General features: G+C 41.0%; 1 protein-coding gene across 1 annotated transcript in view; it reads right to left on the minus strand.

The window, feature by feature from the left end:
* LOC132822714 (docking protein 5-like) overlaps positions 1-25,918 on the minus strand; it is a 441,405-nt gene extending 415,487 nt beyond the window's left edge. The window contains exon 1 of the mRNA XM_060835986.1: positions 25,714-25,918. Coding sequence (XP_060691969.1) covers positions 25,714-25,779 — 66 coding nt within the window. The 5' untranslated portion in view covers positions 25,780-25,918. The remainder of the gene's footprint in view (positions 1-25,713) is intronic.
* Positions 25,919-26,487: the final 569 nt, after the last annotated feature.

Here is a 26,487-nt window from a genome sequence, read left to right on the forward strand (position 1 = left end):
AGCACAATCTCTGACTAGGGCCATGGTGGAACAGAGGATTGGTTTGCTGAAGATGACATTCCGATGAATGCCAAACAGAACATCTGAGTAATTCCAACATACCAAGCCCTGCAAAACTGGAAAAGGCAAAGGGAATGTGATGGACTCAATGGACCTGTGAGAGCTGCAATAGTCTTCTGAGGAGGAAGATGAGGACATTGAGTAAAATGAACATCAGTTTCTACATGATGGAGCACTGTACCATCAAGTGCATCAAACCAGGCAGAACTTAACTAATACCTGGTTCCAGCATTTGGCGAGGTGGGTGCAGAGGTCACTCACTGACTGCAAGTTTGTTCTGGGGCTCAGAAATTCGCATGTCCATCATCCTTAGCAGAGCTTTGCAAGGCCTTGCTGAGGTGTCTCCTTTGCTGACTTTGCCAGCAATTGCTGCTGTATCCCACCGCTAATGGATGCTTTATCATGTGCAGATCAGTGAATTTGTTATATAAGTTATTTAGAGTGCCACTGAAATAGCCTGTGTTAGGGAGAAAGGGGAGTGGCTATTGTATTCTGGAAAGGTTGATTACCCAGGTGAGAAATAAATAGAATGCATATTGTGTATGATATTAAATTAGTCATGAATGTCACATTTTGTGGTCCGTAGCTTAACTTCATAGCATATTAATCTGTACATTCAGGGTATCGTTGATGTGAAAGTTGCATGATTGATTTGTATTATTTAGATTAGATTACTTACAATGTGGAAACAGGCCCTTCGGCCCAACAAGTCCACACTGACCCGCCGAAGCGCAACCCGCCCAGACCCCCTATATTTACCACTTACCTAACACTACGGGCAATTTAGCATGGCCAAATCACCTGACCAGCACATCTTTGGACTGTGGGAGGAAACCGGAACACCCGGAGGAAACCCATGCAGACACAGGGAGAACGTGCAAACTCCACACAGTCAGTCGCCTGAGTCAGGAATTGAACCCAGGTCCCTGGCGCTGTGAGGCAGCAGTGCTAACCACTGTGCCACCGTCAAGCAAGATGAAGAGAATGGGGAAGAACACAAAGAATAGCAACATAGTGATACCTTGAAAATTCCAACAAGTATAACACATACAATCACAGGCACAGACTCAGACACGTGCTCTCTCTCTTACACACACGTGCACACGTGCTGGGGAAATTATTTCATTCAAGATTCTTTTACGTCAAAACAATAAAACCGGACCTCAGCTTAAAACATAGATTTGAAGTGGGACCGCACACCTGAAGTGATTTGTCTAACCTGAGGTATCACCTCTTAAGCATTGATAAAATCTTTAATGATCTAGGAACGAAGACTTGAAAGGAATCTGAATTCTGCATTTTAATCATCAGTCTACCTCCTAACTGATTAAAGGATTCAGCAAGGGCAGCTAGTTTTAAAGTTGTTAACTTTTTGCTGATAGATATTATATCTTATACCTCCGTATCATACCATGCCTAAGGAAGAAGCAGAGCTCCGAAAGCTTGCAATTTCAAAATACTTGTTGGACTTTAACCTGGTGTTATTTGACTTTTGACCATGTCCACCACAGTCCAACTCTGGCATCTCCACATCAGTGAAATTGTTGAATGAATTGATCCCTGACATACAACATTGTAATGTGACCTTTCCTCCTCAGCTTGGTTCTTTCCTTCTTCAGAGTTTTGCTTATTTGAAGACATCTGACATTGATCTTTCTTGTCCAAAAGCATGCCATTTGCCATGTTATGCACCAGACTCTAACAAAGTATAATGTTATCTCTGCAAGATCAAACCAATCCCTCCCCCCACACTTCATCACTAACTGATCCAAGCATTTGAACGTCTGCTTGAATTATCCTGCCATGTGCTTTATAAAAATCCCAATTATTCCCTGGTGCCAAATACAATGAGGCTGCGCAGGAATATCAACCAATGTTTCCAGAAGTCACCCGATCACACTCTGGCCAATGGTGCTTTGTAAGAGATTAGTAGAGATCAGTTCTGTAAAACGGTGAGGCAGTCCTGGGTAATCCAAGATGGAGGATGGGAAAAATTTCTGGCTGTAAGAGATGCTCCTTTTTTTGAGGTATTTTAGGGGTTGGAGGTGATTTCTTCGAATTCCAGGGGCAGCAATTATTGTTTTATATGTTGTTGCATTGTTTTGAAACTTTGGAAAAAAAAAGTCAAAACAACAGCAGTTTAAAAGGGAGAAGAGCAGACAAAGGAAGCACATGGTGAGGACAGTACAGGAGAGAGAGAGAGAGAGAGAAAACGAACCTGCACAGTCATTGCCTTTGCTGTTTGAATTTGTGTATCGCTGGACATCGGAGTGCATCTGGGAAAATCAACAAACAGTGAAATTCACAACTAATCTTGGAGGAACCGGTTTGGGCGAAGTTCACAACATAGAATCAAATAAGTTACTCACTGTTTTAAGTCTGTCCAAGAGAAAGGCTGCAGTAGTGAGTATAGTGGATTCTTTCTTGATTATATGTTTTTGGAGATAAGTCTCATGATTAAACTTAAAATATAAGCCATAGCTATTAATTTAACCTGGGGCAGTGTTTGTAGAGGAATAAGATGGAATTATTTTCTGGGTCTGTAGATTGTGAAGGAGCAAAAATGGCCTTTGCAGTGATATGTTCTTCTTGTCAGATGTGGGAGTTTAAAGAAAGTTTAAGGGTTACTGTGGATTATATCTGCCATAAATGCTGTTGGATGCGAATCTTATCAGATCGAGTGGATTGGTTGGAGAGACAGATAGAAGCGATGAGGAGTTTGCAACAGCAACAGTATGTGATGGATGGCAGTTATAGGAAGGGGGAAAGTCTCAGATACAGTCACATAGATGGATTAACTCCAGGAAGGGTAAGAGCAGTCGGCACCTAGGGCAGGAGTCTTTTGTGGATATACCCATTTCAAACAGGTATGCTGTTTTGGAAAATGTAGGGGGTGATGGATTCTCAGGGGAATGTAGCATGAACAGCCAAGTTTCTGGTACTGAGACTGGCTCAAATGCAATGACGGGTACGTCGGCTTCCAAGAGATCAATTGTTTTAGGGGATTCTGTAGTCAGAGGTACAGACAGACGTTTCAGTGGCCAGCAGAAAAAAAGCAGAATGGTGTGTTGTTTCCCTGATACCAGGATCAAGGATGTCTCAGAGAGGGTGCAGAATGTTCTCACGGGGGAGAGGGGCCAGCAGGAAGTCATTGTCCACATTGGAACCAACGACATTGGAAGGAAAAAGGTTCAGACTCTGAAGGGAGATTACAAAGAGTTAGGCAGAAATTTATAAAGGAGGTCCTCAAGGGTAGTAATATTTGGATTACTCCCAGTGCAATGAGCTAGTGAGGGCAGGAATAGGAGGATAGAGCAGATGAATGCATGGCTGAGGAGCTGGTGTATGGGAGAAGGATTCACATTTTTTGATCATTGGAATCTCTTTTGAGGTGGAATTGACCTGTACAAGAAGGACGGATTGCATCTAAATTGGAAGGGGACTAATATACTGGCAGGGAAATTTGCTAGAACTGCTTGGGAGGATTTAAACTAGTAAGGTGGGGGGGGGTGGGACCCAGGGAGATAGTGAGGAAAGCAATAGATCTGAGATGGGTACAGCTGAGAACAGAAGTGAGTCAAACAGTCAGGGCAGGCAGGGACAAGGTTGGACAAATAAATTAAACTGCATTTATTTCAATGCAAGGGGCCGAACAGGGAAGGCAGATGAACTCAGGGCATGGTTAGGAACATGGGACTGGGATATCATAGCAATTACGGAAACATGGCTCAGGGATGGGCAGGACTGGCAGCTTAATGTCTCAAGATACAAATGCTACAGGAAGGATAGAAAGGGAGGCAAGAGAGGAGGGTGAGTGGCATTTTTGATTAGGGATAGCATTACAGCTGTGCTGAGGGAGGATATTCCCAGAGAAAATGTCCAGCGAAGTTATTTGGGTGGAACTAAGAAATAAGAAAGGGATGATCACCTTATTGGGATTGTATTATAGATCCCCCAATAGTCAGAGGGAAATTGAGAAACAAACTTGTAAGGAGATCTCAGCTATCTGTAAGAATAATAGGGTAGTTATGGTCGGGAATTTTAACTTTCCAAACATCGACTGGGACTGCCATAATGTTAAAGATTTAGACGGAGAGAAATTTGTTAAGTGTGTACAAGACAACTTTCTGATTCAGTATGTGGATGTACCTACTCGAGAAGGTGCAAAACTTGGGAAATAAGGCAGGGCAGGTGACTGAGGTGTCAGTGTTTTAAAATTGTGATGGAAAAGGATAGACCAGATCTAAAAGTTGAAGTTGTAAATTAGAGAAAAGCCAATTTTGACGGTATTAGGCAAGAACTTTCGAAAGTTGATTGGAGGCAGATGTTCGCAGGTAAAGGGACGGCTGGAAAATGGGAAGCCTTCAGAAATGAGATAAGAATCCAGCCCAGTATATTGCTGTCAGGGTGAAAGGAAAGGCTGGTAGGTATAGGGAATGCTGGATGGCTGAAGAAATTGAGGGTTTGATTAAGAGAAAGAAGGAAGCATATGTCAGGTATAGACAGGATAGGTTGAGTGAATCGTTAGAAGAGTATAAAGAAAGTAAAAGTATACTTAAGAGGGAAATTAGAGGGCAAAACGGGGACATGAGATAGTGTTGGCAAATAGAATTAAGGAGAATCCAAAGGGTTTTTACAAATATATTAAGGACAAAAGGGTAACTAAGGAGAGAGCAGGGCCCCTCAAAGATCAGCAAGGCGGCATTTGTGTGGAGCCACAGAAATTCGGGGAGATACTAAATGAATATTTTGAATCAGTATTCACTGTGGAAAAGGATATGGAAGATATAGACTGTTCGGAAATAGATGGCGACATCTTGCAAAATGTCCAGATTACAGAGGAGGAAGTGCTGGATGTCTTGAAACAGATAAAAGTGGATAAATCCCCAGGACTTGACCAGGTGTACCTAAGAACTCTGTGGGAAGGTAGGCTGGTACAATTACAACCTTTAAGAGGCATTTGGATGGGTATATGAATTGAAGGGTTTGGAGGGATCTGGGCCCAGTGCTGGCAGGTCTGACTAGATTGGGTTGGGATATCTGGTCGGCATGGGCAGGTTGGATCGAAGGGTCTGTTTCCATGCTGTACATCTCTATGTCTCTATGACTCTAAGCTAGAGAAGTGATTGCTGGGCCTCTTGCTGAGATATTTGTATCATCAATAGTCACAGGTGAGGTGCCAGAAGACTGGAGGTTGGCAAACGTGGTGCCACTGTTTAAGGCGGCAGTAAAGACAAGCCAGGGAACTATAGACTAGTGAGCCTGACCTCGGTGGTGGGCAAGTTGTTGGAGGGAATCCTGAGGGACAAGATGTACATGTACTTGGAAAGGCAAGGACTGATTTGGGATAGTCAACATGGCTTTGTGCATGGGAAATCATGTCTCACAAACTTGACTGAGTTTTTTGAAGAAGTAACAAAGAAGATTGATGAGGGCAGAGCAGTAGATGTGATCTATTTGGACTTCAGTAAGGCGTTCGACAAGGTTCTCCATGGGAGACTGATTAGCAAGGTTAGATCTCATGGAATACAGGGAGAACTAGCCATTTGGATACAGAACTGGCTCAAAGGTAGAAGACAGAGGGTGGTGGTGGAGGGTTGTTTTTCAGACTGGAGGCCTGTGATTAGTGGAGTGCCACATGGATCGGTGCTGGGCCCTCTACTTTTTGTCATTTACATAAATGATTTGGATGCGAGCATAAGAGGTACAGTTAGTAAGTTTGCAGATGACATCAAAATTGGAGGTATAGTGGACACGATTACAACAGGATCTGCACCAGATGTGCCAATGGGCTGAGAAGTGGCAGATGGAGTTTAATTCAGATAAATGCGAGGTGCTGCATTTTGCGAAAGCAAATCTTAGCAGGACTTATACACTTCATGGTAAGGTCCTAGGGAGTGTTGCTGAACAAAGAGACCTTGGAGTGCAGGTTCATAGCTCCTTGAAAGTGGAGTCACAGGAAGATAGGATAGTGAAGAAGGCGCTTGGTATGCTTTCCTTTATTGGTCAAAGTATTGAGTACAGGAGTTGGGAGGTCATGTTGCGGCTGTACTGGACATTGGTTCGGCCACTGTTGGAATATTGCGTTCAATTCTGGTCTCCTTCCTATCGGAAAGATATTGTGAAATTTGAAAGGGTTCAGAAAAGATTTACTAGGATGTTGCCAGGATTGGAGGATCTGAGCTACAGGGAGAGGCTGAACAGGCTGGGGCTGTTTTCCCTGGAGCGTTGGAGGCTGAGGGGTGAGCCTATCGATGTTTACAAAATTATGAGGGGCATGGATAGGATAAATAGACAAAGTCTTTTCCTGGGGGTCGGGGAGTCCAGAACTAGAGGGCATAGCTTAGGGTGAGAGGGGAAAGATATAAAAGAGACCTACGGGGGCAACTTTTTCACACAGAGAGTGGTACATGTATGGAATGAGCTGTCAGAGGATGTGGTGGAGGCTGTTACAATTGCAACATTTAAGAGGCATTTGGATGGGTGTATGAATAGAAAGGGTTTGGATGGCTATGGGCAGGGTGCTGGCAGGTGGGACTAGATTGGGTTGGGATATCTGGTCAGCATGGACGGGCTAGACCGAAGGGTCTGTTTCCATGCTGTACATCTCTATGACTCTAAGTGGGTGGCGAGGCTGCAGGGAGGTACTGAAATCCAGTTGTAACATCCCAACTTCATGTTCCTGTTGGGTTGCTTCATTATACATTGACTAATACACCTTAAATACACTGCTTTGTATTCATTCATTCTTAGAACTCTGATTTTGTTGACAATAAATGTAATTATCAGATGCTTGCTTTGTTTCACTCATTAAAATATTTTACTTTCATAAAATTCCTTAAGTTAATTACAATGCATTTGTTTTGAATCATTGTGATATTTTTAGCATGCTGTCAAAGGTTGCTTTTGTTTACTTTGATTACTTTTATTAACTTGATTGACACTTACTTGAAAACATTTGCAGCTATGTATTCTTGTGGAGTGCACTACATTCTCTAGAGACAGATGTTTTTAGCTATCAGTCGTTGACAGTGTTTGATAGAACAAAGCAAGGGCAACAGTTCTGTGTGCACCTGTTTGGAGATGTCGATTATTTATTTATGTATTCTTATGAAAACTGAGGGTGACAGCCAAATAGGAATTACTGAAGCAAATGAGTGAAAATTATGCTGATTTTGGTTGCTCAGAAAGAAAATAATTTTACAAAATATGGTTGAGCAAAGATTGAGATCGCTTGACCCTAATTTTCAATTTACAAATTAATTGAATATAGTAACTTGAACATGGATGAGCTAGAGTAGACCCACTCAACTCCTTCAGGATGAACAGCTATCTAATTAGGCCATGGCTGATTTGTACTTCAAGATCCATCTGCCCTCCTTTGAACCACATCCCTCGATCCTTTACCTGGAATAAAAGTACCAATTTGAGAACTAAAATTTTCAATTAATTCAATAGCCACAAACTTTCAGTCAATAGCATTCCAGGGTTTCTGTGTAGGAGAAAATGTTTCCTGATAGCTGCCCTGAATAACCTAGCTCTAATTCGGTTGTTACCTTTCGTTCATAATTTTCCCACTAGAGGAAATAAATGCTTCATATCTGAATCCATTTAAACAGCCCTTTATATTACTCCTCAATCTTCAGCCAAATTTATGCAGCCTTTCCTCATAATTTAACCCTTTAAGATCTGACAAAGATCAATATTTATTTTCTGATATTATGAGACCAAAGCTAAGAACAATACACCAGATGAGATCTACCCAAAGTCTTGCATATCCTATCCTCCAATTCATTTCTATCCTTTGTATTCTAACCTCTTTAAGATAAAGGCCCATACTTAATTAGCCTCTTCATTGCTTTGTTTTTAACCTATGCCATTACTCCATAAAAGTACCTGCCAGATAGAAGGACAGCTTTGCTTTTACTGTAAAAAATTATGAAAATGGAATGTTTCCCAGGAGACTGTTGTCAGAGTATTTGACTCCTGTATGAAGTAGTGCAACTTACCAAGTGCAGACCTGCCTTTTGCGGTCAGCTTTCAGAAGCATGGAGCTTCGCAATTGGGTAGAAGTTATTACCAATGGGGTGTAGGTGGAATGAGATGTAGACACATGTAGATAGTCTTCTTACCACCTGCTGGTGACACATTCGATCCACTACCTGAACAGGGAAATCTTAAATAGTTGATTTCTTTTCTCAACAGCAAGAATCTGATATGTGGCTTTTTACCTGATTAATTTCACACTCCCAAATAGAAACTCCTGTTTCACAGAAGAACTAAGGTCACCTAAGATATTCCTCCATTTCTACTCACCAAATAGAGAACATTACAAACTGCGAGCCAGGTGATCAAAAGCAAATGTTAAAAATACACGGACATGGAGCTCAGTCCCCCTTTATAGGGGGTGATCATGATGATTTCACTTGCCTCACTCAGTTGGTATCTGTCCTGGATCATCTCAGCATTCTTAGATTCAATTTCTTCCTCAGAGATGAGAGCCAGGATTTGAAGGGATAGCCTTGATCATTGACCAACCATTACTGTATTCACAACAGGACTAAAAGATGCAGGCTCAGAATATTCTAGGCTTAGTGTTAACTCTTTGGATAGTGTGCACAGACCTGCATTGTCCAGTTGGTGTGGTTAGTGATGACTCCACATTCATGTGGGGTGGAAGTCTTTACTATTCATGATTTGGAGGAGCTGGTGTTAGACTGGGGTGGACAAAGTGAAAAATCATGCAACAGCAGGCTATGGTCCAACAGTTTTATTTGGAGGCACTAGCTTACAGACCACTGTATCTTCATCAGGTGGTTGTGAAGCAGGACAATAAGATACAGAATTTATAGCAAAAAGATGACAGTGTCATGCTGCTGAAATGATAAACCTAGATTAATCATAATTATCATTTCAGCTGCATGACTCTGTGATCTTTTGCTATAAATTCAGTTTTATGGTCCTGCTTTACAACCACCTGATGATGAAGAAGCATTGCTTCGAAAACTAGTGCTTCCAATAAATCTGCTGGATTATAACCTGCTGTTGTGTGATCTTTAACTTTACTATTCATGATCACTTCTGGTTGCTAATGGGGTATTTTCATAATGATATGGGTGCAATTGACTGCAGCCTGCACATGTAGAACTCCTGCAGTAGCAGCAAAGCTCCTGCTCCAAGGACAGGACTGGCAGAAATCTAAGGGGGAATAATAAATAGGTGAGCTTTAACAACTATGTACCAATTATCTCCTGAATACATACAATTAATTGAAATTAAGGGCTGCTGTCACCTTCAAGACAGCTGGATAAGATTCCCTCCCAGTGACAGAGGACTCAGGTACTTATCCAGCAGCTCGTGGATGGAGGACGTAATTCCCGGCACACCCTGAGTCTTCATGTCCACAACAGTCTTTCATAATCAAATAGCTGCATTGAGCCCTGTAACTCAGTTTCAGTCAAATGCTTGCTGTCATCATTGGACCTCTTGCAGGAGTCATCATATCTTTGCAAACCAGCCCACAGCCAATGTTGGCTCCTGCTCATGTCGTGCTTTGTATATCTTGTTGTCAGAGTAGTTGACTCCTGTATGATCTTGCCAAGTGCACACCTGCCTTTTGCAGTCAGCTTTCTGAAGCATGGAGCTTCTCGATTGGATAGAAGTTAATATCAGTGGGGTGTGGATGGAATGAGACCTAGACACATGTAGATAGACTCCTTACCACCTGCTGGTGACATATTTAGATGACCTGAAGAGAGAAATCTAAAATAGCTGTTTTTTCCCTCAATAGCAATAATCAGATACGTGTCCTTTCACCTTACTAATTTCACATTCCCAACTGGAAAATCCTGTTGCATGGAAGAACTGAGGTTACCTAAGGTAGCAAGGTCAATCTCTTCCTCCACTTGTACTCACCAATCACCAACATGACCTTTCCAATTTGGGTGACTTCAGTATATCCATAGGGCAGGATTTTCTAATCTCTGCCTCAGTGATGGGAATGTCAGGCATGGATAGAAAAAAGTGACTCATCCCCTTAGTCTTGCTTTGCTTAATAAGTTCATGGCTGATCTGATCCTTGAATATTGTCACCAAACCCTGATAACTTCCATACCATTGCAAAATCTAAACAGCTCTGCCTTAAAAGTATCCAATGCCAGAACTTTTTTTGGGAAAAAAAAATTGACATTTGCTTTCCATCGCGTTTTTTAAAAGGAATTCTTAGCATAATGGCTACTGAAATTTCTCATTATATCTTACCAAAAGCATCTCATTTGTCCCTACAGTTGTATTACAAATGTAGAAAGGGGCACGTGATGGCATGGTCTGCAGCTCATGATGGATACCATCACACTGAACACCACCTTGCAGCCAGGTACCCGCATCCATTTACCAAGTCCCCTTTAATCTCACACCACCCCTGCAGCTGATTTCTAATCATCAGCCCTCCCTTGTAGAGTCCCAGTACTTTGAACTTGACATCCACCAGCCTCCCTGCCACTGAGCCCTGATATTACACTGAACTGATGCTCCTCACACTTCCCCTGTAGAGGACAGGGTGGTGGTCACTACCATTAACTGCACTCTCCTATAGCCTACCATGCCCTCCAATGTTGTTTTGCACACTTGAGTTTCCCTGCTCCATCACTCTTGCTATTCTATCTCCATCAATGCTTGGTTGTCCTCTCTGCCTGGACTCTCCCAACCCTTTTGGTGGTACACCCTTGCTCCCACTTCTGCTGCCCCACTACCCGGACTGTCTTAACTATTGATGGATGGACACACTGGATTGTATTCACTCCAGATCTCTGACCACCTTCAGTTAGCAGTCAGTAGACATGACTGATGAGATCCCTGACCACTGTCTTTGCAGTTCCCTGACTGTTGAAAGAATTCCCCAGACCGCTGGTGTAGTCAGGCAGATCTCCCAACAATGACTGCTCCAAGTAAGTTACTGACCATGGCTAAGCTCATGGATTGTGTGCACACTGTGCCCTGGGTGTACAATCCAAGTACTCCCTGAAAAACAGCAATCCCCATTTGAACATGCTGTTACTGTTAAACTGGCATCATTTCATATCTGACGTCATACATCAATAGTCCCCTCCACCCTCCAATAGATTCATAGAATCATATAGTATGGAAGAGGCCCCATTGAATCTGCACTGACCAAAAAATCTACTCTAGTCCCAAATTACAGCATCTGACTTTGAAATAATATTATTTCAAGTGCTCATCAAGTTTTTTTTTTAAAGATTATGTAGTTTCCTGCCTCAACTTCCCCACCAGTAAATGCATTCCAGATTCAACCACCCTCTGGATGAAAACATTTTTCCTCAAAACCACTTTAAGCCTCCTGCCTTTCACTTGTTATTTAATCTTCATTCAAGTAGGACAGCGATCTCCTATTTACCCTATTCATGCCCTTCAATCTTATACATTTCTAAACAGTCCCCTCTCAGCCTTCTCTTCATTAAACAAAACCTGATCTTGCCCAGCCTCCCTTTGTAGCTAAACTACTCAATTCCAGGCAATCTCCTGGTGAATTTCCTCTGCACCACCTTCATTACATTCACATCCTTCCTGTAGTGCAGTGACCAGAATTGCATATGGTACTCATGTTGTGGCCTAAATTAAGTCCTGTACACCTCTGTAGTAATCTTCCTGCTCTTATCATCTAAGTCACGACTAATAGATGCAGGTGTCTTGTACATCTTAACTACTCTATAAACCTGTCCTGTCACCTTCAGGTATATGTGGACTAAGATCCCAAGATCCCTGTGTTCCTCTGATCTTCCTACTGTCCTGCCATTCATTGAGTACTCCCTTATCTCTTTTCGTCTTCCAAATGCATCATTTCACGTTTATCATGGTTAAATTCTATCTGCCACTGATCTGTCCATCTAACAAACCCATCTAGGGTGGCATGGTGGCTCAGTGGTTAGCAATGCTGCCTCACAGCATCAGGGACCTAGGTTCAATTCCTGCCTTGGGCAACTGTCTGGGTGGAGTTTGCACATTCTCCTTGGGTCTGCGTGGGTTTCCCCAGGTGCCCCAGTTTCCTCCTATAGTCCAAAGATGTGCAGGTCAGGTGAATTGGCCATGCTAAATTGCCTGTAGTGTTAGGGGCATTAGTCAGGGGTAAATATAGGATCGGGGTGGGTTACTCTTCAGAAAATCATGATTCTTTCAGGCTTGTTGGGCCAAAGGGCCTGTTTTCACACTGTAGGTAATCTAATCTATGTCCTCCTATAATCTAACACCTTCTTCACTATCAGCAAATCAGCCAAACATCATGTCTCTGCAAACTTGCAAACAATAAAGGGACTCAACACTGCTTCTTATGGCATGCACTGGACACTGGCCTCCAGACATGCAAACAGCCTTCTACCACCACACTCTGTCATTAACCACTTAGCCAGTTGTGGAACCAATTTTCCAAGTTACCTTGGATCCCCTGTGTGCCATTCTACCGTGGCACGGTGGGGGTGGCACAGTGGCACAGTGGTTAGCACTGCTGCCTCACAGCGCCTGAGACCTGGGTTCAATTCCCGACTCAGGCGACTGACTGTGTGAGTTTGCACGTTCTCCCCGTGTCTGCATGGGTTTCCTCCGGGTGCTCCGGTTTCCTCCCACAGTCCAAAGATGTGCGGGTCAGGTGAATTGGCCACACTAAATTGCCCGTAGTGTTAGGTAAGGGGTAAATGTGGGGGTATGGGTGGGTTGCGCTTCGGCGGGTCGGTGTGGACTTGTTGGGCTGAAGGGCCTGTTTCCACACTGTAAGTATTCTAATCTAATCTTTTTCTATCAGTGTCCCAAATGGGACTTTGACACAGGCTTTGCTGTATCAACATCAACCCCACTACCCTCATCTAAACACCCGGTCACGTCTTTGGAAACTTTAATAAAAATTCTTTTAGGCATGACCTCAGTCTGTAATTCCCTGGTTTATATGTCCTGCCTTTCTTGATAACTTGAACCAGAATGGCTTTCCTTCAATCCTTTCCTGAGGCCAGAGAGGAATTAAAGATTGGGTGTAATTTTCTCCCTCATCTCTCATAACCGAGTGGAATAACAACTCATTCAGACCTGGGGTTCACTTTTAACCTGCAATATCTCCTCACTCCCTATGTCAAACTGTTCAAAAACCTCATAGTTCCTCTTCCTGAATTCTCTATCCATATCCTCCTCCAAAGTAAAGACAGATGTGAAGTATTCATTTAACACAACAATAATATCCTTCACTTCCAAGCACAAATTGTCCCCTTGGTACTTCCTATATTTTTCCTAATTATCCTCTTCCTCTTGATATAAAATGCTTTGGAATTCTCTTTAATCCACCCACCAGTAATTTTTCATGTCCCGTCTTTGCTTTATGAAGTTCTCCCCTTCACATTCTATATCTATAGGAGTTTTCTTTGCTCTCTTTATATCTGTTAAAAGCCTTTCCATACCTTCTTAACCAGTCATGAATACTCCAGACATTTAGGGTTAACTGACCTTGCTGCTCCTACATTTCACATGAGAGGGAGCATGTTGGGCTTGTACTCTCACCAATTCTACTTTGAATTCCATTCCTACTTATGGACTTGAAAAGCAACCTACTTGTGTCCCTCTGCGAAACAGCATGTTAGTGTGACAGTATTGATCGCCTTTGGTGCTGACTGAAGCATTAACACACTAACAGTGAATGGCATGGCAAGGCATGGATGGGGCAAGCATACAGGCAGATGCCATATCAGCAAGACTGCAGCCCTGAGATGCAGGCTGGCCCAATCTGTGAGTTGGGTGTAAAATAGCACTCCTGCAGCCTTTCAATGCTAGTGGCCTGCTGTGTTTCCTAATGAGCCTGCATTAGACAGATGCCATAACGGTCACGGGAGTTTGGCAAATGCCAGATGCCAAGGCTATTGACAAGGAGTTGAGAGACTAGTGCCTCTGGATTAAACCCTGAAATGCTGATTGATGATGAAGAATATGGAAGATCCTCATGGCTTGCAGTTGAAGTCACTAGATACCCACTCTGATTTCCATGCTGAGATTTCTTAATAACTTATTTGGCATATTTAGTAAGATAGCAAGCTGAATTAACTGAATCAGGCCATTAATAAACATTTAACAAGCTAGAATGGCCCTTAATTGATAACTTACTTCAAAGTTTGTGCGAAGATTTGTAGCTCGGGTGCTTGTTGTAGTGGTTCTGTTCGCCGAGCTGGAAGTTTTTGTTGCAAACGTTTCGCCCCCTGGCTAGGAGACATCATCAGTGCTGTGGAGCCTCCTGCGAAGCGCTTCTTTGATCAAAGAAGCGCTTCGCAGGAGGCTCCACAGCACTGATGATGTCTCCTAGCCAGGGGATGATAACTTTCTGCTACCCATCGAGACACGCCTTACCACTTGGAAAAAGGACAATAGAAGCAGTGAAAGTTTCCCAATGTGGATATGATTCATGACTTGGACTTAACATTCGATTCAGCTACAAATCCTATTATAGCCCACATTGTTCATAACACTGTAGAATTCTGCCTATATCTCTGCTTTCAGTGGCTATAAAGGAAGACCATTCCAAACAATAAGGATCCTTTGTGAGCAAACATTTCTCCTCTTGTCTGTTTTAAATGGATGACTTTTTTTTAAAACAATGACCTCAATAATGGAGCTCACAATCTAATGGAGCTACTACAAAATAATTTTGAAAAATTAAAACTAGCTACCTCACTATCCACTTCTTTCAAAACCTTAGGATGAAACCAGTCAGGCCTCGGGGACTTGTCATTCTATGGTTCCAACAATCTTCTCAGTACCACTCCCTTTGTGATTGTGATTTTCCTGAGTTTCTCTATCTTTTCATTTCCTGATTTACAGCTGTTTTTCAGATGTTCCTTGTATCCTCCACTATGAAGATCCATGCAAAGTTAACTATTTAATTTATCTGACATCTCCTTTCATCATCCTTCCAACTCTTCTATGTGGTTCTGAAACTTGAACTACATATAGATACCACCTCTAGGCCCTTGAGAAGTATCTTCAATGTGATGGATTTTTTGCATTAGCTGGGAGGACTGTGTACTAACATCAGCATCCTTGAAGCAGCTAACAGCACTTGCATTGAGAACATAACCAGCCAAAACCAACTCAGTTGGGCTGACAACATGCTTTGGATGTCTGCACTCTGATTGCTAAAGCAAATTCTCTTCACCCAGTTCAAGGACGGCACTCAAAGGAGAGAAGGACAACTGAAACATTTTAAAGACTCTCTTAAGTCTTCCATCAAGAAATGCAACATAGGTATCTTTGCATGGGAGTCCGTCGTTCAGCAGAAACCAACTTGGAAGAAATTTCTGTGTGAGGAGACAATTCTTTGAGAATACCTGACATCAAGAGGTAGTACAGAAAAGGAACTGGAGAAAAGAATGCCAATGATCTCAAGTCCAAAGACCAGTTCCACCTCCTGGAAATACCTGTCAAATATGTGGTCAGAGATTAAGCAATACAGCAGTGAATTTGCACAGTTACTGCCTGCGCTGTTTGAGTTCATGTATCTCTGGACATCGGAGTGCATGTAGGAAAAATTAACAAACAGTGAAATTCACAGCTGGCCTTGGAGGAACCTGTTTGGGAGAACTCACAGCACAAGAACAGAGAAGTAAATGTAACCTTGCTGTAAGTCTACAGGAGTGAGTACAGTGTGTTCTTTATAAAAGAGACTGAAGGGACAACTTTTTCACACAGAGAGTGGTGTGGAGGCTGGTACAATTACAGCATTTAAAAGTGATCTGGATGAATAGGAAGGATTTAGAGGAATAATGGGACAAGTGCTGGCAAATGGGAATAGATTAGGCTAGGATATCTGGGCAGCATGGACGGGTTGGACCATTTGTTTCCGTGCTGTACATCTCTATGATTTTGGGATTGGGCTCATCAGCTGCATGAAGACCCACAGAACTCATAATCAGTGACACAGAATTTCCTCGATGGAGAAACATACTTATTATTGGTGACAATGACAATTTTCCACTATTAATTCCCTGGGCTCAATTCCCATGGGACCAATATTCCCTTTATTCAATGTTTTCATTTATTACCATCTATTGAATCTCTTACTGTATCTTTTATGCTTTTAGCTTGTTTTCGCTCATACTAAATTCCCCTTCTTATTAGTGTTTTAGGAAATAGTTGCTTTTAAAAACAATGTTCAATCTTTTGATCTGCCGCCAAACGTTGTGCAATTAAATGGGCAGCACAGTGGCTCCGTGGTTAGCACTGCTGCCTCACAGCACCAGGGTCCCAAGTTTGATTCCAGCCTCAGGCAACTGTCTGTGTGGACTTTGCACATTCTCCCTGTGTCTGCTTGGGTTTCCTCCCACAGTCCAAAAATGTGCCGGTCAGGTGAATTGGCCATGTTAAATTGCCCATGGTGTTAGGTGCATTAGTCAGAGGGAAATGGATCTGTTTGGGTTACTCTTTGGAGGGTTGGTGTGGACTTGTTGGGCCTGTTTCCACACTGTAGAGAATCCAATCTAATTATGCTGTTTATTTAAGTTTGATTTTTACATTTTCAGTTGGAGTTTTTCTTTCTAAATGGAATGTATGCGCTCTATGTTTTCTGAAATATTCCCTTAAAGGACTGTCACTACATTTCTATTAACCCCTTAACCTAATCTGCTCACTTTACTTAGCTTTGTTGTTGTGCCCTCATAATAGCCCTTTATTGAGTCTTCAACCCATTTCATTGTCCATCAAAGTAATTTGAAAGAGAAGAAGCTGCCTAAGTTACCAGACTCCTGAGTTACCAGCAGGTCTATCAACCCAGCTTCATAAATGGATTGCGGATTTTTAACTCCTGCTGCGGACATTTGGACTCCATCTTAAAAGCAAGGATATTCATTAAGTAGTATCACAGAGTTAATCTGTAGTACAGTTTTTGTCCATTAAATTATCTCTTTATCCTTTCTGATTCAGTTTCTGCTTGTACATTTGCCAGTGTGCCTATGTTACAAAGGATATCCTTTATGCTTGCCCCAACTAACTATGTCTGAACTAAACCCTTCTTCGAAATTAACTTTGCCACAGAGCTGTTGTGATCCTTACAAAGTCAGAGCTCTCAGCAGAGGGTGTGGGGAAGTACAGCATCCCTGTTCACAATGGGGAATATTAAATACCAATCTGCTTATGAACAAAAGATGAGAATAGGGAGAGAGATTTGTGCAAATGATGAGTTTTAAAACAAAGATCAGTCTGACCCCAGACTAAAATGGCTATAAAAGGCAATGAAATGCAATATTGTGACATTTGCTTGTTTTACCCTCTTCTGGAGGTTATTTATTGGGCCATAAGTCACCTGTATATCAGCAAATTTGAAAAAGGACTATGGAATTAGACTCTGGAATATACACTGCACTGTCTTTCAATAGCTGTTTTTGAACAACAAAGCAAAGACAAGAAAAAGTGGATTTGTCATCAAGAAATAGAAGCCAAGTTTCTCTCTCAAGCTCACAGTCAGTGTCTGGTGAAAAAAGAACTTGAAAAGATAGTTATTCACTGAGAATTCAATGATATCAGTAAGTTTCACCACTGTCAATGAAACGAGACATCAGCTAAACTGTCAGGCCTCAGGTGATTATCAGCGATGCTAAGAATATTAAACAGCAATTGCCTTGCGTTTTTGTCATTACTAGATGCCCTCTTACTTGTTAAGTTATTATCTGTGTTTGTGTGGGTTTAATAATGTTTTTTTTGCTGGGGGGTGGGTGTTGGTCGTGAAGTCAAATGCTATTTATTTTACTCAAATAATTCTTCTAATTTGGCTCTTTCATTCTGATCTAGCTAATTATGTTTAATTTAAATGCAATGACTGCATGCTAAAAATAAATTAAACTATGTGTGACCAACTGAGAGGCAGAGAAAGAGAAGTGATTCCCCCTGTTCACCTTGTCATAAATTTAGAAACTCATGGTGCAATTACGAGCCATTGAATAATGAAAGATTGGGCTGATGAAACAAATTGTTTCTCTGAAACTTTTCAAAGTAAGGAAACTACAGAGAAGGTTTCCTTGTTCCTCAAATTTTAAAAAGTGCTGAGGTGCCCTCAGTTGACATGAATGTCTTCGTGGAGCAGGGTGAACAAACATATGAAAAGGTAAACACTTGTCCTTGGAAGAATTGGAAGGAGTAGCCTAGGCATTTAGAGGTAAATTAAGTAAAGGTAAATTAAAGCTGAATTAAGAATACATTTCCAACAGATAGGTGAAAGTGAGGACTGCAGATGCTGGAGATCAGAGCTGAAAAATGTGTTGCTGGAAAAATGCAGCAGGTCAGGCAGCATCCAAGGAGCAGGAGAATCGATGTTTTGGGCATAAGCTCTTCTTCCTGAAGAAGGGCTTATGCCCGAAACGTCGATTCTCCTGCTCCTTGGATGCTGCCTGACCTGCTGCGCTTTTCCAGCAACACATTTTTCATTTCCAACAGATAATAAAGAGGGAGAATTCCAGGAAAGGAAAGACAATGAAAGCCATTCTGAACCATACCTGACTTGGTCTTGAGAGCTGATTCAAGTTTGCACATTTAATCTCTTGGTTTTATGCAGAAAAGGTTGACACCCTTTTTATCTCATTGAAAAGCTTAGAACAGCAGTTAAAGTGGCCAATTCATCCTTGGATACTACTAATAGACTGATAGGCAAACTCACAAAGTATAAACTCTTGTACCAGGCAGACAGCCACTGACAATGACACAGCACAAGGACTCTTAAAATGTGCCCCAGCAGGAGCTAGAAGCATGCAGGCAAAATTTCCATAATCTTTAGAAATGCCTTGACCAGTGATATCAGGAAATTGAACTTAAGCAGCATGCTTTTGATCATTGGGTAGACGCACTAAAAATTAATGCCATCTACAAAAGCTGACAAAATTAATTCTCCACAAGGTACTAACAACTCAATACTGTTTACAATTTGGATTCATGTTGATTGAAAGAGAGAGCAAGGGCCCAGACAAAGCACACGGCTGACCGATGAATATGGACACTGTGACAAACTAAAAAGAAAAGAGAACAAAGCAGAGAGATCGGAATAGGAGAGATCAGATTAAGAGAAGTGAGAAGCTGCTTCAAGATCTACAATTGCTGGAAGCCCTGGGTATATAAAAGAAACTCATTGGCTCCAATATTTTCTAGAAACTCAGGCTGCACAATCCGTGTCTCTAGCATTAAAGATGTCAGCGTTTGCTCAGGCATGACTGTGGATCAGGACAGCTGTCAGGTGTTTGTACCAAAAGGAATGGTGACCGCTGACTGCTTTAAAAAAACAGAAAGAGAATTCACATTGTCCGAGAAACTGCATGCTCACAGACCTCCCCACTTCACAAAAACACGAGATTTTCCCCCTAGCTGAAAACTAAATTGCAGTGTGCTGACAAAAGTGTTCATGGGGAAGTGTAAAGAAGTGGCACTGGTTACAATTTACTGAGAGAGTGAACTTTTGTGGCCTCTCAAAACAGTGGAGGTCATCCTAAATTTGCCGAGGTCAAGGATAATTATTTTGTTTGAAAATAATTTGACAACATATACCCCTTAAGCAGAAAAGGACAGCAGAGAGAGAACAGGGAGGCTGGAGAGAAACAGCAGCAAACACCAAGTAAGCTGGAAATGGAGGTTCAGAAATTCAATGGTTCCAAATTTTGTGGGGATTAGATTTACTATAGAAGAGTCTGCCTGATTAAACTAGTGGAAAATGACAGAGGCCAGGGATAGAGATAGGTTCAGAAGTTCTACAGGGAGTAGTAAAACCCTATGATTTGAGGTAGCCCAGGAAGGGTCAGTCAAATTAAACAGGGCCAAAAATAAGTCAGAGATGCCAGAAATGATCAGGATAGATCATGAAGAACTTAAAAGTGCCAAAGCTAGACTGATAGCCACATAAAAGGCAGCAAGAAGGGCAGAACTGAAGCCTCATTTAATGGAAGAGTCACAGGGAGCAGAGCCAAAGCTGAACATTCACCTTGTGGCAGTAGTCTTCCAATAAAAACATTTGGGAAACATTTGGGGCAAACCCATTCCCAAAACAAACAGAAAAGGGAATGGAATATATTCCCAGTATGAATGACTGTGGAGGTCACAGGGACATCGCAGTGAATTAAACACAGATCCATCTGGGATATCAAAGGATCAAAACCAAGTCTCAACCTCAACCAGTCAGATCAAGTTGATGTAAGGTTAAATGAGCATTAGGTGCAAGATGAAAATCCAGGCACCCTGTGGGAGATAAACACACCAACCTCCGAGAAACCTAATTTGTGAAAAAAAAACAATGGATTATGAAACGTGGCAGTGAAGGGTTAAGTTTTTGGAACATGGCGCTGCTTGGTGCATAAATCCACCTGCCAATCCCAAAGCAGGTTTTCAAGCCAGGTTATGATGAAGAGAGTGAATAAGGATTCAATATTTGCATTATTATTTCATATTGATCTGGTAGGAGGACACTTACTGCAAATTCAAAGGAGAAGTAATCTTTGCATCTGTACTTTGTGGTCAGGAGAGGTTATGATAATGGCAAACATGGATGTCGACATTCAGCTCCAATGATCCGATTTCAATACGAGGGTCCTATGTGAACTAAAGTGACTTTAGAAAATTATGGATCTAAAATGGCTGCTGTCATCTCCTGACCAGGCTGGAAAAAGCTCATGAAACCATGAAGAATTAGTTGTAAGTGAAATTGATGTCAGCATAAAATAGTACTAAAACTCAGATCTATATCTCCCATTTGATGCACACCTATTTGGAAGGTAAAGGGGGATGGAAGTCACTTGCAGATCATCTCTCTTGAAAAAAAGCAACAGAGTTGGACTTGAGAGCACTGAGCTATATTCCAAGAGCTGTTCATGAGCTGCAGAGAGACATGAGAAAATGTAAGAACAGGAATACACACTCCCACTCACCATTTGTCAATGCCAAATGATAAAAGCAACTTAGAAAAACACCATTAACTGAAATGTTGATATTAGCTAACTTTGCCACTGCTGAAGAAACAAGTAGACAGCTAAATAGTCAGGACTCGGCTCTTTCTCAAACCTCACAGACACTAAAAACTTAAAGTTCAAATTGCCCTTACTTTCTGATCTGAAGAAATATGTTTCCCAACTTTCCTTTTTAAGCTGAAACATCTGAATGCTTTATGTCATGTTTTTAATTTTTTTTAAAGTAGGTGATAAAATTCCTCCTTCTTTCACTCCAGAAAACCCTATACCTTTAGCGCCTTTATTTTGATCTCATTAATTATGTTTAATTGAAGTGTGATAGCTGTATGTCTTAAAGGAAATTAAATATTTGTATGACCGTCCAGTAGACAGTTAAAAAGAGAAGAGATACTACCTCCCCATCTGGTCATAAAATAGATTAAAACCATTCTGGAATTCCATTTTACAGGTAGGACCTCAATTATACATGCCATTTATTAATGATTTGGATAATGGCATAGAAAGCCATATATTCAAAATTGCTGATGATGCAAAGTTAGATGGCATGGTAGATAACATAGACGATAGCATAAAATTACAATGCGATATTGATAGATTAAGTGAATGGTCAAAACTGTGGTAGGTATAAGCCAATATGAGGTTATCTATTTTAGACTGAGAAAGAATACATCAAGGTGTTGTCTAGTTGGTATGAAGTTAAATACAGTGGATGTCCGAAGAGACTTGGGGGTTCAGGTACATAGATCTTTAAGATGTCACAAACAGGTGTGGATAATAATCAAGAAAGCTAATTGATTGCTGGCTTTATATCTCAATGAATGGAGTATTAGGATGCAGAAGTTATATTGCAAAACCCTGGCTAGATTGTACTTGGAGTACTGTCAGCAGTTCTGGGCACCACACCTCAGGGAGGATATATTGTTGTTGTAGGAAGTACAACGTAGGTTAATAAGAATAATACCTGTTCTTCAGGGGTTATGTTATGAAGAGAAATTATACAAACCTGGCCTGTTTTTTTGCAGGTTTTAGAAGATTATGGGGTGATCTGATAAAAGTCTTCAAGATAGTAACAGGAAAATTCAGGGTAGATAAAGATAAATATTTCCATTGGTTGGGGATTCTAGAACCACGGGGCATAGTCTGAGAATTAAGGAGAGTCCATTAAGGAGAATGTTAGGAAGGACTCGTACATACAAAAGGTGGAAAAAGTTTGTAACTCTCTTCCACAAACGGTACTGGATATAAAATCAATTGTTAATTTTAAATTTGAAATAGATAATTCTTTGTAAGCATATGTATTAAAGGATATAATCTAAGGCAGGTATATGGAGTTAGGCCACAGATCAGCCATGATCTCATTGAATGGTGGAACAGGCTCAGGGGGCTGAATGGCCTACTCCTGGCCCTATGTTATAGTTGCTCAGCAATAGCATACATGCCTCTGAATCGGAAGGATGTGGGTTCAAGCCCCACTAACAGTTTGACTATAAATATTAAAAACAGCCAGTCCAATGGAATACTGAAGGTATCTGCACTGTTACCACTTCTCTGATGAAATGTTAAATCAAGGGTCCTTCTACTTCCTCAGTGGATATAAAAAATCCTTTGGCATCTTTTCACTGAAAAGGATGTAAGTTATCCTGAATGATCTGGACAATATCTATCACTTAATTAACATCATGAGAACAGATTATCTGGTCATTATCACATTGCTGTTTATGGAAACTTGTTATGTGCTAATGTTAGCTGCCATATGATCTATCTAGACAGGCTGGAGGCTGGAAGAACATGGCAAGCCAGGCAGCATCAAGAGGTAGAGAATTTGACATTTCAGGTGTAACCCTTCTTCAGGGCTGGGGGTGGACGTGGGGGCAGTTGTAGATAAATGAGGTGGCAAGGGCAGGGTGGTGAAGTGGAGATAGGTGAAGACAGGCAGAGGATATGACTTGGTTGGTCAATGGGAGGAGTGAATCCAGTTCGTAGCAGGGAGCAGTGGAAGGAATTGGGAGGGGTTTGGAAGGAGGTCAGGGATGGAAAGGGAGTTGGGAAATGGGAAGGGAGGTTGTTTGAAATTGGAGAACTCAATGTTGAGTCGAAGGCAGGTATAGCTTGGAATAATGAAAGCACTTCAAAAATAGTTTGTTGATTAAAAAGTGCTTTGGAACATTCCTGTGGTTCAGGAAAGTTGCTATATAAAAACATATGTCTTTCATGTTAAAAAAAAACTAAATTTTATAAATAGATGAAGAGAGTACAAAAAACAAAGTAACATTGAACTTTTATAAAACGCTGGTTTGGCTGCAAGTGGAGCATTTTGTCCAGTTCTGAGGAGCAGACTTTAAGAAAGATGTAAAGACATTAGAGTGGGTGCAGAAACAAAATTCTGAATGTGGGGACTGCGATGCTGGAGATGAGAGTCGAGAATGAGGTGCTGGAAAAGCTTAGCAGGTCAGGCAGCATCCAAGGAGCAGGAGAATTGGCATTTTGGGCAAAAGCACTTCATCAGGAAATCCATCATCCCTAATGAAGGGCTTTTGCTCAAAGCGTCAATTCTCCTGCTCCTCAGATGCTGCTTGACCTGCTAAGCTTTTCCAGCACCTCATTCTCGACGCAGAAACAAAATGTACAAGTATAGTTCTGGGGAAGTGGTGTCTTTGCAATTTCTGTTATCTAGATTGGTTGGAGATGCTGGAGTTGTTTTTCTTCAAGAAGTTTGAGAGATCTGTCAGACATGTTCAAAGTAGCGTGGGATCTTTACAGCAAGAAACTTTTCACTGATAAAAGTGTCTGGAATCAGAGGACAGCAATGCAAGGTGGATGGCAAAAGAACGAAAGGTAACATGAGGAAAAAAAGTTTTCATTTTGCAATGAGTCCCTGCGATCTGAAAAGCTCAGCCTGTCAGTGTGGTGGAAGCAGAATTAAAGGTGACATTCAAAAGGGATTTGAGTAATTGTGTGGAAGAAAAATAAGGATTGCAGGGCTAAGGGGAAAACGCAGGGTGCCGAAACCAGCTGAGTTGCTCTTGCGGAGAGCTGGCATGGACAGTGGAGGGTCACATAACATTCTTCTATGCTGCAATAATTCTGTGGCTCCACATTGATGGCATCTATAATTGATCATAGTTTACTCCTATTTGTATAAGCTACTACATCAAATGCCATGTAAAAACATTACAAAGTTGAAATACAATCCAAAAGAACCTTAGCTTGTTCATAGCTGACAAAAAAATTTGTTTTCTGTACATTTAACAGTTAATAAAAAAATGCAAATCTAATTTAGTAGAACATGGATATAATTGAATAACCAGACAGGTCTCGCACTAGACCACTTAAGCCCTGAAGGTTGTTTGGGAGTTCGTGTCTCACAGTTTCTTTATCTTGATCTCAAGGACAGGTATAGCATTATCTTCCCAGAGCATTGACCACTACTTCGGTAATATGCCTTCATACTTCATATCAACTTGCACTCTTTTTTACCCGCGCAACGCCACCCCCCCCACCCACCATGTTTTCCAAATTTCAAACACCATACATTCAAAGAGCACTGTTTTCATAGCAAAGTGTTTGCAATGCTTGCCCTCAATCATCCAGCACAATGACATAGATTAAAGCAAATGCTGTTTATTTATAAGACGGTCTTTTATCTTCCAGAAAAAAATGTGATCTTTCCTTTGTCAAGCCAAATAAAATCTGCCAAACAGTTCTTTACAAGAAAACTACTTAAAGTTACTCTAGACTTCAACTTCACTTGATACCTTAACTCAACTTTGACCTTTTCAAACATCATATTTGCTTACCAATTACATTCAAGCTGAGCTTGCTTAACATATATGAGTTGGTTTCTTCATTATGACAGAGATTTATAAATATTGTAGACAACCAATAATACACACAACAGGAAACTCAGTATAGGTGCAGGCTCTTCCAAAAATATGAATAAGAATAATATTTCAGTAATGATTGCAAATATATTAATATAAAAGGACACATCTCACATTGTGAGCTGTAGTGTTGCCACTTGATACATACCACAATCAGATGCAACTTCAAACAATGTACACTGTGATGAATTTTAAATATATTTTGAAAAGTGAAGAGAAATAATTTCATCATTTCACGAGCTCATTTCATTATTCTACTCTGGTAAAGCATTATTTATTTTGAACAAGAAACTTTCCTTCATTGTATTCTACTCTTTCACACACTTGGAAGTAAAATCATTTGTTTTAGAATGATTACAACAAATGTAAACTAAATATTAATTTTAAACATACCACTTCATTTTGATCACTAGATACTGTTTTAGTTACTTCATTTCAACATAATTTTCTATTTGGGACACCCATGTGTCATCAAGTAATAAAACATATGTGTTCAGTTTAAAACAAAAGCAGCATAAACAGTAACTTTTCCAGAATCATCATAAAAAGTCATTCAAGAATGTGTCTTACTGTAATGTACAATCCTCCTGATAATGTTGCCCAATGAAATTAAAAAGCCAAAGTACAGTATTTATGATATCATTATAGACTCTGGATATAATCCCTTGTTGCTAATCTACAATAACAGCTCGTATCTGAGCTACACTTATTACGAATGATACATACTCCATTCATTGTAAATATTGACACAAAGACAATGCTTTGACGTAAAGAACAAAGCATTAAAGAAAAATGCTCACCCCTAAGCGTCTGCTACGAATCTTCACATATCCCTGCTTGACAATGTCATTAAAATTTGAAGCCATTACTTTTCTGTTCAGCTCAGTTACTGAATATTATGTCAGTACTGTACTCCAGCTCCAAATGCAGTTTCTCCCGCTCTCAGTTTATCCACAGCTCAGCATCTGCTTAAACCTCCCGGCCCAGGGGCCAGCAGCAAGGCTTATTCCACCTACAAAGTGAGGGAGAGACAGTGAGACGGTATGTCACAGTGGGAACGCATCAGCTGATACTCGATCATTGCTGCTTCACGGAATGTACCACCATTCTCTCTCACTGAAGGGCTGGTGTCAAAGGGTTCACGTCTACTAGAATGAAGTTACTGGCTCAAGCACAATGCTCTGATGCCAAAGATTTCGGCTTCTGTCAAAGACCTACGTAAATACTATTGTTAGCTTCTTAAATAAAGCAAATCTTTTGGAGCATTTTACACTTTCATGGAAAGCTCAGTGCACAAAACAGATAAGAAATTAAAACAACCCTTCAGAAAAATATAGGAAAGCTACTTTTATTTTTACAATTGGCTAATTTCAAGACTGCGTTTAGTGTTGTGATTCCAGTCCCTGCTTAAAATGTACATTATAGTGTACATTTGCTGCATGAAGCCTGACTCATAAAGCAATCCAAACCTGAAGGCTTTATCTTTGTGAAATTTAGCACAGGAAATCTGGATATTAAATAAAGTATAGCTGTGAGTTGTTCTCAAACTATTAATCATTGCATCTGTCAAATAT

Source organism: Hemiscyllium ocellatum, chromosome 15 (assembly GCF_020745735.1).
Source record: "Hemiscyllium ocellatum isolate sHemOce1 chromosome 15, sHemOce1.pat.X.cur, whole genome shotgun sequence".
In the NCBI taxonomy this organism is placed as follows: domain Eukaryota; kingdom Metazoa; phylum Chordata; class Chondrichthyes; order Orectolobiformes; family Hemiscylliidae; genus Hemiscyllium; species Hemiscyllium ocellatum.